The sequence below is a fragment of the Oryctolagus cuniculus genome, chromosome 18 (assembly GCF_051225735.1).
Source record: "Oryctolagus cuniculus isolate XC-2025 breed Fujian yellow rabbit chromosome 18, ASM5122573v1, whole genome shotgun sequence".
In the NCBI taxonomy this organism is placed as follows: Eukaryota; Metazoa; Chordata; class Mammalia; order Lagomorpha; family Leporidae; genus Oryctolagus; species Oryctolagus cuniculus.
This window is the reverse complement of record NC_142884.1, coordinates 61,019,868-61,032,585: the sequence shown is the minus strand read 5'-3', so window position 1 is coordinate 61,032,585 and position 12,718 is coordinate 61,019,868. Positions and strand designations below refer to the sequence as shown.

Genomic DNA, 12,718 nt, shown 5'->3' with positions numbered 1-12,718 from the left:
CCAGATTTGGGGGAAGGGAAATGGGACCATTGTGGTTATTCCCTGGGCCCCACTTGATGGCAAGTTGCCCTCCTCTTCTGATTGTTTCCGGCTTCTAGGCGCAGACAGTCCCAGCTGCAGCAATGGCGTTCCATCCACCAAGAGCAGACAGAATCACAGTAAATATCCTGCACCCAGCTCCTCGTCCTCATCCTCATCCTCCTCATCTTCCTCCTCCCCGTCCTCCATCAATTACTCCGAGTCCAACTCAACAGACTCCACCAAGTCCCAGCCCCACAGCAGTACCAGTAACCAGGAGACCAGGTGCCTGTCTTGTTCCACTTCCTTTTCTGCCTTCTCCTCTGTACCAGCTGGGCCCACGTCAGTCTGTCATTTAAGTGCTCTCCCCTGCCCTTCCCACCCTGCCTCCTCCCAGGTCTGTGTCTGGACTACAGGCCTTAGCTTTTTTCTGGGGTGCTAATACTGCTAGGCTGAAAATGTGGTCACCTCCATGGGGTGGGCATTGTGGTACAGCTGATTAAGCTGCCACTTGGGACACTGATATCCTATATCAGAGCTCCAGTTTGAGTCCTGACTGCTCTACTTCCAATCTAGCTTCCTGCTAATGTACCTGGAAAGGCAGCAAATGATAGCTCAAGTGCTTGAGTCCTTGCCACCCACATGGAAGACTCAGAGTTCTAGCTTCTGGCTTAGGCCTGGCCTAGCCCCGCTTGTTGCAGGCAGACCAGTGGATGGAAGGTTCATTTTCTCTCTCTCTCTCTCTGTCTCTGTCTCTCTCTCCCTGTCTCTCCCAACAACTGTCCCCCTATCAATCTGTCTTTCAAATAAATAAATTTTTTAAAAAACAAACATTAAAAAATGTGCTGTCCTTCAAGGAGGCCTCCTTTCTAAGGAGGCTGGGCCTATCAGACCTCCTAGGGTCTATAATGAAGGAGCTTTGACTGGATCAGGCTGTGGACGGCCAGTTGGGCAGGCAGGGAATCTAAGCTGTAGGCTGCAGCTCCAGGTGGCTCTCAGTGGTCTCCAGGCATGTCTCAAGGCTGACCTGGGTTTGACTCCCAGCCAAGGCCACAGAGGTACCCATTGAGGACCATGGAGCCCAGTCACCAGGGATGAGGGAGATATGCAGAAGAGGTGTCATTTCAGAGGGTCAGGGGAAGGAGAATCCCACAGGCAGCCTTCAGACAAGCGTGGGAATCAGATTACAGGCCTCTGGGCATAACTGGTATCACAGTAGGGGCCAAGTGTTAGAGCCTGGGAAACTTGGGCTGTCCTTTCATGCTCCTGGGGACCTTTGGTTTATCCACAGCAACATATTGTAAAACTTGAATGTTGGCCCCTTGGCCAACTCCTACCTCAACTCTTCTCCACAGCGACAGTGAGATGGAGATGGAGGCAGAGCATTATCCCAATGGTGTGCTGGAAAGCATGGCCACACGCATCGTCAATGGTGCCTACAAGCATGAGGACCTGCAGACGGATGAGTCCAGCATGGGTGAGGGCCGTGCCCTAGCATGATGCAGCGTTGTGTTTCCTAGAAGGCCCTGCTGGGTCCCAGTGCCCTTGTTCCCTTGGGAGGGGGCTGGGACGGGCAGGTTTTGGCAACTTGAAAAGCTCTAGCCAGTCCTGGCCCACTGCCTCTTTAGCCAGTTGTGGATGTGTCCTTGGGGTAACTCCAAACATGTAGAAAGGCCCAGGCCTGCTGCCAGGCTCAGGCCCTTACCTTTAGGTTGGAGGGAGTTTGAGACTGTGGGTACTATTAGGAACACCATGCTCTGGTGCAGGGTGGGAAGAGGGGAAGCTCCTGACGCCTGCTTGACCCCTAGACTGTGTTAGGGGGACTCAGAACACCCCCACTGTGGCTGCTGTACCTACTGCTCCTAGCAGAAGCTGCAGCTCACCCAGCTCCTTCATATGTCACCCTGATCCTGCCCTTCTTGCCTTACCTTTCCTGACATGTTCTCTGCTGGGTTCTGGGTGCAGATGATGGGCATCCACGGAGACAGCTATGCGGGGGCAACCAGGCTGCCACAGAAAGAATTATCCTGTTTGGCCGAGAGTTGCAGGCACTGAGTGAGCAGCTGGGCCGGGAGTATGGCAAGAATTTGGCCCACACAGAGATGCTACAGGTATGAGACAAACCAAATCCTTAAACAGAACAAACCCCCATTGATGCTGGGAGTAGGGTGGCTCTGGGAAGGTCCAGGGGACAGCAGGAATAGGAATAGGACAGAGCGGTGGGATCTAGTCAGGTCTGCAGTGGGAAGTGGCTTTCTGGGATATACTCCACCTTCTGGCCCTGGAGAGGACACAACCCTGCCAACTGTACAGTCCAGGTATGTTGAGCTCTGGGTACCATGCAGGATCCTTTGCCTGTCTGGAGCCATGGGGGGAAGTGTTCCACAGTCCTCTTGAAAATGCCCTGCCCCATAGGATGCCTTCAGCCTCCTGGCATACTCAGACCCCTGGAGCTGCCCAGTTGGCCAGCAGCTTGACCCCATCCAGAGGGAACCTGTGTGTGCTGCCCTCAACAGCGCCATTTTAGGTGAGTGGCTCTAACAAAACCCGAAGCTTGCCCATGAGTGCCTGGGGTGGCCTCCTCCCCTCTGTACCTCGGAAAAGCTGATGTTTGTGCCAATTAGGGGAGTGAGCTGTGTATAGGTCCTCTCTGTTGACTCATAGGACTCCTGGATGCCTGGGGCTGAACTTAAACCCTGACCTCCCTCTGCCCACCTGAATTGTCTGCTGGAGCATGATGGATTCTAGGCCATGACCATGAGCCCAGGCCAGCCCTCTGGGCTAATGAAAGCGAAGATCCTTGGGTTCCTAGCATGCCTACCAGGCCATGGTCTAGTGGCTGGGACATCCTCAGAGACTGAACACTCTGTTCCAAGAGATTCTGTCCATTCCCCACTCCTTCCACTCCCAAGGGAACTTTGACCTGGGCTCAAGCCCTGGGCATGGCATGACTAGGCCTTGTCTCTCCCTACAGAGTCTCAGAACCTGCCAAAGCAGCCTCCTCTGATGCTCGCCCTGGGCCAAGCGTCTGAATGTCTACGGCTTATGGCCCGAGCAGGCCTGGGATCTTGCTCCTTTGCCAGAGTCGACGACTACTTGCACTAGCTGACCGTGCTGGCTGCCCTATCTGGCCCTCCCTCGGCCCCTGGACTGGAGCAGCCCTGCCCTTCATAGGCACCTGGCACAGGGACTTGGAAGCCATGGGCAGAGTCCACTCTAGCTGCCTGGCCTTTCCCCTCTCTTCCTTCCTCTCCTTTTCCCCTCCTCTTCCTTCCTTCCTCTCTTTCCCCCACCCTCATATTCTCCCCCCCACTTCATGTGCAGTGGCCTATGACACAGTATTGGCTGGTTACTCTCATGTAGCGCCTTCTACTTGGAAAGGGGGTTTTGTTTTGAGGAGGGGTTGGGGTTTTTTAATCTTTTCTTTTCCCTCCTGACTGAGCCACCAGTATTTATCTCTGGAGAGTTTGTGCTGAGCTGGTTTCTGCTAATTTAGTGAGGAATCCTACCCAAGTTGGTGATAGCCTATTATTTTCATAATTAAAAAACAAATGAGATTATATATAAAAATATATATATTAAAGAAAAAAAGAAACAGTATTTATCATAGTGTTAGTGGTCCAGCACCTCTTGGGTGAGGTTGTCCAGACGCCATACGTTTTTGAGTCCAACTCATTAAAAAGGAATCATCTCTGTCCCCTCAACCAAGTGATCTGTTTATTTCAGGCTCCCCCTTTGTTGAGACATGGGCCCTTCTGTGCCTGGGGAAGCTGCATAGGTGTGGGGGGCCACTTAGCAGGCAGGATCAGCCTACACTGGTTTGCTGCATCCCAAGAGGCGTCTGTTCCTAGGCCCCTGAGAGCTGAACTGAGCGGAGGACTGCAGGGCCGTGGGTCCAGTGAAGGGACAAGCCAGCACGCTGTCTGCCACTCTACCCTGTCTCTCACTGCCTGCCTTGCCCCCCTCTCTCTCTCCCCTTTTCAACACCCTGCCTTCCTTTGTTAAGATGGCCAAATAATTCATTTACTCTCAGTTGATTGCCTGGAAACTACCTGCCTTTGACCCGAGCGCTGCCGTGTGCCGGCTGCTGGGAGGAAGACTCCACTCCCAGGACAGAGGCTCTGGAGGACAGGGGCTGCTTTCTTCCTGCCTGAATCTTCATGTCTGCACGACTCTCTTGGGATCGATACTTTCTGTGGAGAAGCTGGTACCTTATGGAGACAGATTGATGGGCCACTTGGTTCCTGGAGTGGATGGAACCTTTGACCTTCCCAGGCCAGGAGTCACTGCAGCTGTGCCAGGCTGTTCCCTGCAGCTTCGCCCCAGCCACTCGTAGGAAACTCTGTTAGGAGCATTGCTGGCCAAATGGAGGGACTCCATGGGCTTTACAGGCTTCCCTCCAGCTGTTTCAGTTGGATCCTCACGGCTGGTGGAGCAAAGCAGCCCTCCTACCACAGCAGAGTCAGGAGAGAAAGGCTGGGACAGCTGCCCGGACTGGGGTGGACTGTCTGTGGGAAGGACTGCTTACTCAGGAGAAGGAGAGGGTGGATGCCTACGCAGAGGTGCACCACAGTGTGAGAGAGAGCACAAGCAGCCTCTTCAAAGAGTAGGGTCAGCCATGGCAAGGCCAGAAGCTGAACTTTCCAGTCTCTACCAGGATCCAGGCCAAGCAAGCTCTTGCTCCATGTTAGAGGACACAGGAATGGTTGGTGTGGCCTGACATAGTCCATGCCCAGCAGCCCTTACTGGGCCCCCACAGCTGGACAAGAAAAATGATCAGTCTGGAGCAACTGCTGGTGATGGGGCCAGATCGCTGGCCTGTGCTCTACCCAGAGTTCTGCCTTGAGAGAGGAAATGATCCTTTAGGCTGCAGCTTTTTCTTGGTCCCTGCCAGGGTCCTGACTGGCGGTGCACAAACCATCACCTGTCAGGAGGTGTTAGCCTATCTATAAAGGAAATTCATTCTGTGCAAGTCTGGGAATACTGAGCTCTAAAACCCAGAGGTTGGAAACATTAAGCTATTAAAATACTAAGAGTGTAGCAAGAGTGGCAGTTAAAACCAGAGGGTTCAGAGAACTGCTGTAGGGTTCAGAACATCTCCACCAGTCTTCTCCTTATACAGTAAGGAAAGAGGCCCAGGAGACTAAGTGACTTGGCCAAAGTCACACAGCAAATTAGTGGCAGAGTCAGGACTAACTTTATCCCTGTGGGTTGGGTACACTGTCAGGTCCTGAAGCTGAACGGCAGCCGAAGGGTTGGGTGAGGGATTCCAAGTTGGTGTCGCCTCCGGCTGTATCTGAGCAGCTGGCACCTTCAGGGGTGTGTTAGGGATGGGGATGGGTGCCTGGGCTTGGGTTGTGGAGTGGCTGAGAGAGCACCCAGGAGGGCTGAGGACAGCTGTGTGCTGCATGGGGTTGGGTGTCTGCCTGGCTCACACTCAGTACCCGTGGCCGCCTCCCCATTTTCTGTGCCTTATCTCACTGTTTCAGCTGAGTCCAAGTTGTTTACTCTGTTCCTCTCCCGCGGGGCTCTCTGTCCCAGTTGGACAGCTCATCTTGGGGACAAAAGCCTTTGCCCCACAAGCTGTGGAGAGGGCCAACACCAAGCTGCTGAGCCTGCTGCCTTGCTGATGGGCCAGGTCTTCCTGCCAGCCCAGGGGGCCCCGTAAGCACACCCAGCCCTCCCAGCCTGCCTCCAGGCTGGATCTGACCCATGGGCTGGGGAAGACCTGGCTCTGTTGGGTTGTCCAGCTCTGGGGGAGCAGCCTTCCCTACTCACCTTCCCTTTGTGGCACCACATGGCCACTTCTAGAGTGAAAGCCAGAACCCCCTATCCCTACTCACATGGGTCTGTTGCAGGGCATGGGCGTCAGAACAGGGACACCACAAGACAGAAGTGGGGGCCACCTGGCCACCCAGCACCTTCCCACCCCTTAAGCAAGCACAAAGATGAGGCAGAGGACTGTTGGAGCTGAGAGTTCCTTTGGTTGCTCACAACTCAGGTATGTGCACCGTGTGGCAGCTGGACAGCAGAGGCCAGCTTGACCGCCAGTCCCAGGCACCTGCACCTGCAGCCAGGCTGTGGCCTGTGGCTGTCTCAGGCGCCCACCTCTTTGCGTAGGGTTCTCCTCCATTAGTAACCACAGCTGAAACAGACATCTTCCACGTTGTGCACACTGGTTCTGCCTTTGTCCTCACAAGTTGATACTTGGCATTAGCATGGAACTTGTGGGCATGGGAGGGTTGAGAGAATTCTAACACAAAACATCCTATTAAAATTGTACTTGAGAGATGAAAAAACTCCTGTTGTATTTTGACAGAATTATTTTTATTAAAATACACATCCATGAGCAGTCCTGCGTGTCTGGTCTGTCTGGAGTTTCACCGCACCCCTGCTGCCCTGGAGGATTTGGACAACCCCCAGCCCACCTTTTGGTGTCTCCTCAAGGACTCGTGAAACCAAGTGTTTATAGGACCCCAGATAGGACAGGTACTTTAAAACTGGGGCTGGCATTGTGGTGTAATGAGTTAAGTCACCACTTGCAGTGCCAGCATCTCATGTGGATGCTGGTTTGAGTCCTGGCTGCTCCACTTCCAAGCCAGCTCCCTGCTAATGGCCTGGGAAAGCAGTAGAGGATGGTCCCTCCACCCATGTAGGAGACCCGGATGAAGCTTCTGGCTTTGGCCTGGCCCAACCTGGTCATTGCAACCATTCAAGGAGCAAACCAGTGATGGAAGACTCTGACTCTGACTCTGACTCTCTCTCTCTCTCTCTCTCTCTCTCTCTCTCTCTTTCCCTCCCTCCCTCCCTCCCTCCCTCCCCCTCCCTCTTCCTCTTCCTCTTCCTCTCCCCCTCCCTCCCTCCCCCCGTCCTTCTCTTTCTCTGTAACTGTCTTTCAAATAAATAAATATTTTTTAAGAAAATTATTTGAGGGTCCACCACTGTGGTGCCCCAGGACAGGTGCTTAAGCCTCACCTTTGTTGAAATAGCTTTCATCTTACACAAGGAAAAAGCAAATTCATCTTCAGAAAGGTGGGCCACAGGTCCTCCTCCCTTTGAGGAAAAAAAAAAAAAGTTTTAAGAATATGATCAAACATTGCTGTCTGAGGAAGGTTGGTTCTAGCACGATACACTTCCATACCAAAATCCAAAGATGCTCAAGTCCCTTATATAAAACGGTATAGTATTTGCATATATGACCTGTGTCCTTCCTCCTGTATACTTTAATTCATCTCTGAATTACTTAGAATATCTAATATAGTGTGACTATACACATAATAAGACTGCAGATTTTTTCAGTACCGTTGCAGTTTTTTCTCCTAAATATTTTTGATCTGTGATTGATTGGTTGAACCTGCAAATGTAGGACCAGCAGATACTGAAAGCTGACTGCATTCCAAAAGTGCTCACCCCAATACTACAGTCAGAAAGAATTTGCTAGGGATACCTTTAAGGAGTTTTTAGGTTAGATTCCTGCCTGTCAGGAGGGAGAGAGCGAGCTTGTGCTTAAGTTCTCAGCACACAGGCCACCACCTGCAGTGCCAGCATCCCATATAGGCGCTGGTTTGAGTCCCAGCTGCTCCATTTCTGATCCAGCTCTCTGCAATGGCCTAGGAAAGCAATGGAAGGTGGCCCAAGTCCTTGGACCCCTGAACCTGTGTGGGAGACCCAGAAGCAACTCCTGGCTAATGGCTTCGAATCGGCGCAGCTCCAGCCGTTGTGGCCATTTGGGGAGTGAACCAGCAGATGGAAGACTTCTTTCTCTGCCTCTGCCTCTCTGTAATTGCTTTTCAAATAAACTAATTAATTAAAAAAAAAAAAATCAGCACAGGAGGCCAGCATTGTTGACAGCAGGTTAAACTGCAGCCTGTGACACTGGCATCCATATGGGCACCTGAGTTCAAGCTGCTCCACTTAAGATCCCTGCTAATGCACCTGAGAGGGCAGCAGGCACAGGTGAAGCTCTTAGCTCCTGGCTTTGGCCTAGCCTAGCCTTGGCCATTGCGGGAAGTGAAACAGCTGATGGAGGGTCTCTTCCCTTTCTCTAACTCTGCCTTTCGAATAAATAAATCTTAAACAATCCCAGCACAGGAGCAAGGCATTGTGGTACTGTGGATTAATCCACCACTTGGGATACCTGCACCCCTTTATCAGAGTGTCAGTTTTGAGTCCCATCTGCTCTGCTAATGCCTCCTGGGAGGCAGCAGATAATGGCTTAACTGCTTGGGCCTCTGCACCCACTGGATGGAATTCTGGGCTCCTGACTTCAGCCTGGCCCAGTCCAGACTGTTATAGGCATTTTGGGAGTTAATCGGTAGACGGTAGGTCTCTAATTCTGTCATTCTACCTTTCAAATAACAATATTTTTTTTTTAATGTGGTTAGGAGGGGCCAGCGCTGTGGCATAGCAGGTAAAGCCACTGTCTGCAGTACAGGCATCCTATATGGGCACCAGTTTGAGACCCGGCTGCTCTGCTTCTGATCCAGTTCTCTGCTGTGGCCTGGGAAAGCAGCAGAAGATGGCCCAAGTCCTTGGGCCCCTGCACCTGCATGGGAGACCCGGAGGAAGCTCCTGGCTCCTGGCTTCAGTTAGGCTTAGTTCCAGCCGTTTGCAGCCACCTGGGGAGTTAACCATTGGATGGAAGACACTCCCTCTGCTTCTGCCCCTCGGTGGCTCTGCCTTTCAAATAAATAAGTAAATCTTAAAGGAGGTGTTTAGCCTAGTGGCTAGGTTCTCCAGATCACACATAGGATTGCCTGGGTTTGACTCCTGGCTTTAGCTACTGACTCCAGCTTCTCACCAGTGCACACCCTGCGAAGCAGTAGTGATGGCTCAAAGCAATTGGGTTCCTGCAAGCCACTTAGGGGACTTGGACTGTGACCCTGACTCTGGCTCCAGTGCTGGTGTTGTCAGCATTTGGGGAAGGAGCCAGCAGATGGGAGTTATCTCCCTTTTTCTACCTCTAAAACTAAAAAATAATTTTTAAATTTGGTTAATCCTATCCTGCGGAGGTAGGCAGTAATAGCATGCATATGGCATTGCTTGGCACACAGGGATGTGAGTGTCCATCCTCCATGAGGCATTCTGCCTCCCTTGTCCCTGTGGCACTAGGGTTTTATGAAGAGGGATACAACAGGTCACACTGCTGTCCACATAGAGGTGGAAATGGAAACAGATTGGAGGCAAAGGAGCCAGCTAGAACACCACTGTAAGTAGGCCACAAATAAGAGAGGTTTGAGAAATATTTAAGAGCTAAATCTTCACACAAGATGAGTGACTCATTGTTGAGGGAGAGGGGAGACGCAAGAGACAAGGCAATGCAGGCTTTGGTTGGGATGACTGGATGGATAATGTAGGGAAAAGAAGGTAAGGGGTGGTGAGTACACGCCTCCAGAGCTGGAGGGTTTCCTGGGGAAGAGCATGTAGGATCTTGTCTCAGGGAGATGTTCCTGGAAAAGGGTTCTGCTGTGCTCCAGTAAATTAAGAAAAGCTGTCTCAGGGATGTTGAAAGTATCACCAGCTAATTAGAAGCTCTAAAAATCCTGTTTGAAAGTGTGTCGCTGCTGGCGCTACAGCTCACTAGGCTAATCCTCCGCCTTGCAGCGCCTGCACACCGGGTTCTAGTCCCGGTCGGGGCACCGGATTCTGTCCTGGTTGCCCCTCTTCCAGGCCAGCTCTCTGCTGTGGCCAGGGAGTGCAGTGGAGGATGGCCCAGGTGCTTGGGCCCTGCACCCCATGGGAGACCAGGAGAAGTACCTGGCTCCTGCCTTCGGATCAGAGTGGTGCACCGGCCGCGGCGGCCATTGGAGGGTGAACCAATGGCAAAGGAAGACCTTTCTCTCTGTCTCTCTCTCACTGTCCACTCTGCCTGTCAAAAAAAAAAAAAAAAAAAAAAGGCGTGTTGCTTCACTCTTCCAAACTCCCATTACTACAGAATGCTTCAAACAGTAGCATCTTACAGGATTATTCTTCTACAGAATTCCTAGGGAAGAGCTGGTGTGAAGAATGGGGTATTAGATTCAGCACAAAGGTCCTGGTTCCATAATTAAATATGGAATAGACACATTTTCCTCTAGACTAGAGCTCAACTGCAAGTGCTTTTGCCCCCAAGGGACATTTGGCAATCTCTGGAGCTTTTCTGGTAGTCACTTCAAGTGATATTGGCATCTGGTGCGTAGAGGCCAGGGATGCTGCTAAACACCCTACTATGCAGACAGCTCTCCCATCTTTGCCCAAAGAAAGAATAATCAGGGCCGGCGCCGTGGCTCAGTAGGCTAATCCTCCACCTTGGCGACGCTGGCACACCGGGTTCTAGTCCCGGTCGGGGCGCCAGATTCTGTCCCGGTTGCCTCTCTTCCAGGCCAGCTCTCTGCTGTGGCCAGGGAGTGCAGTGGAGGATGGCCCAAGTGCTTGGGCCCTGCACCCCATGGGAGACCAGGATAAATACCTGGCTCCTGCCATTGGATCAGCGCGGTGCGCCGGCCGCAGCGCGCCGGCCGCGGCGGCCATTGGAGGGTGAACCAACGGCAAAGGAAGACCTTTCTCTCTGTCTCTCTCTCTCACTGTCCACTCTGCCTGTCAAAAAAAAAAAAAAAAAAAAAGAATCAGGCCTAAAAGGTCAGTAGTAGCACTATGGAGAAGCCCTACTGCAGAATGGAAGTTTCAACAATGACTAAGACATGAACAAACCAAACGTGGGCACTTTGAGTCTGTCTCCCTCCTGGCTGGCTTTTTAGGATTCGGAGAAGGGAATGAAACAGAAGAGGGGTGTGGAGCTGGCGGCGTTGGAGGCTATAATTTCTCACCATTCTGGGAGCCTCCCGTGCTCACAGAGGAGGCAGCAGTAACTGCTTCAGGTCAGCCAGCCTGCGTGTTCTGCAGGAGGCCCTCCCAGTGCCAGCTGAGTGGGGGTAGACACCAGGAGCCTCAGACAGGCAGGGGCTTCTATAGAAATGACCCCAGTCACATTTCCTACATGGCCAATATTGCAGCAAGGCCTACACTAGCAAACTCTGTCGAAAACAAGGGTAGTCTTGTTTCAAAACGGTATTTACTTAGAGAAACATGGGCTCCAGTAGCGGTCAAGGGAGCTGAAGTCACAGTCTTGAAGAGCCCTGTTAGTTAAGGAACAACCCAAGAGCGTTCAATGAGGAACCCACACTAGTGTCTGAGAAAACAGAAAGGCAAATCAAGAATTAGCAACCCAGGCCGGCGCCGCAGCTCACTAGGCTAATCCTCCGCCAGCGGCGCCGGCACATCGGGTTCTAGTCCCGGTCGGGGTGCCGGATTCTGTCCCAGTTGCTCCTCTTCCTGTCCAGCTCTCTGCTGTGTCCCAAGTCCTTGGGCCCTGCACCCGCCATGAGAGACCAGGAGAAGCACCTGACTCCTGGCTTCGGATCGGAGACAGCCGCGGCGGCCATTGGGAGGTGAACCAACGGAAAAGGAACACCTTTCTCTCTCTGTCCACTCTGCCTGTGAAAAAAAAAAAAAAAAAAAAAATTAGCAACCCAGAAGTCTGAGTTCAAAAACTTTTTTTTTTTTAAGGCAGAGTTAGAGCTTCCATTCGCTGGTTCAGCCCCAAACGGCCCCAAGCCAGGATCCTGGAACTCCATCCAGGTCTCCCAGGTGCCTGGCAGGGGCCCAAACACCTGGGCCATTCCTCCAGGAGCGTTAGCAGAGAGCTGGATTTCCAGTGGAGTAGCTGGGAGTCTACCAGGATGCGGGGCTTAACCCGCCGCGCCGCAACAGCGGCCCTGAAAACTGGCCTTCTACAAAGAAAGGTCATTGTTCAACATTACAGGACAATCCAGGCCGACCACAATGCCCAAGTGCTTCTGCTGACGCCAGCTGGCGGACCCGGCAGGGCGAGCACAGATACGGCTGGGCGACCACAGCGCCACGAGCCAGGGCCGCCGGAAATGAAGGACCAGTGTCTCTCAAGCAGGCTACTTCAGCTCCGCCCCCCAACCAGCGAGCATGCGCAGCTCTCGATCCCGGTCCCCTCCCGCCGGGAGGCCCACTCCCGTCACCGAGCATGCGCAGTCCTTCTGCCGTCCCGCCCCTCCCTTTCCAGAACCCCCGGTTCCTTAGAAACGAGGCAGCGTGTTCCCGGTGGCGGCGAGCTAGACCTCGGTCCCCGCACATCCCCCCAGCCTCCCTCAAGGCAGACCGGTGGTCCCCGAGACCCGTCCGGACCCATGGTCTCCTGTGCGGCGCGGGGTGGGCGATGCCAGCGTGCCAGGTGAGAGGCGGCCCGCGGCGGCGGGTGAGGGTGAAGGAGGGCATGGCGCGGCCGTGAGCGGGCGCCGGCTTGGCCGCCGCCGCCGCCGGCGCCCTCGGTCAGAGGCGTGGATAGATAGAGCTGGAGCTGGAGGGGGCTTTTCTGACCGCCGGCACCCGCGGTGCGTACGAGGGCCGCCCTCCCCAGCCCAGAAATAAGACCGGTCCGTTTGCTCATAGAATTGGAGAATTTCGGATCCTGTAAGGACCCATCCCTTTACAAATAGGGAAACTGAGGTTCCCTGCCCGGTGCAGAGCAGACTGCCTACCTGTGTGAGCCCGGACGCTCTGTGGATGAAGGTGTCTGAGGTGTGGAAGCCTCAGACAAAGGGCTCGTCGGGCAGCCGGTCCAGCCTCCCTCAGAATGAAACGCGACTTTGAGGGGGTGAAATTTCCGTTTCAGAAACTGACGTTCAGGTGT

At 53.2% G+C, this 12,718-nt stretch overlaps 2 protein-coding genes and 1 long non-coding RNA gene across 5 annotated transcripts in view; 2 read left to right on the top strand and 1 right to left on the bottom strand.

Moving 5' to 3' along the window:
• RANBP10 (RAN binding protein 10) overlaps positions 1–6,370 on the top strand; it is an 86,017-nt gene extending 79,647 nt beyond the window's left edge. For all 3 annotated transcript variants that reach the window (XM_008257482.5, XM_089320298.1, XM_017342304.4), the window contains 5 exons: positions 99–303; positions 1,374–1,495; positions 1,984–2,129; positions 2,434–2,545; positions 2,993–6,370. In XM_008257482.5, the coding sequence (XP_008255704.1) occupies positions 99–303; positions 1,374–1,495; positions 1,984–2,129; positions 2,434–2,545; positions 2,993–3,123 (716 nt within the window). In that variant the 3' untranslated portion in view covers positions 3,124–6,370. The remainder of the gene's footprint in view (positions 1–98; positions 304–1,373; positions 1,496–1,983; positions 2,130–2,433; positions 2,546–2,992) is intronic.
• A 4,681-nt stretch (positions 6,371–11,051) lies between these two features.
• Positions 11,052–12,705, bottom strand: LOC149120987 (uncharacterized). Its single transcript, XR_016225308.1, has 2 exons — positions 12,567–12,705; positions 11,052–11,490 (listed from the first exon to the last, which is right to left on the bottom strand). It is a non-coding gene; the product is annotated as an uncharacterized LOC149120987 (long non-coding RNA).
• GFOD2 (Gfo/Idh/MocA-like oxidoreductase domain containing 2) overlaps positions 12,045–12,718 on the top strand; it is a 53,087-nt gene continuing 52,413 nt past the window's right edge. The window contains exon 1 of the mRNA XM_002711618.6: positions 12,045–12,259. The gene's annotated coding sequence lies outside the window, so the exon portion shown is untranslated. The remainder of the gene's footprint in view (positions 12,260–12,718) is intronic.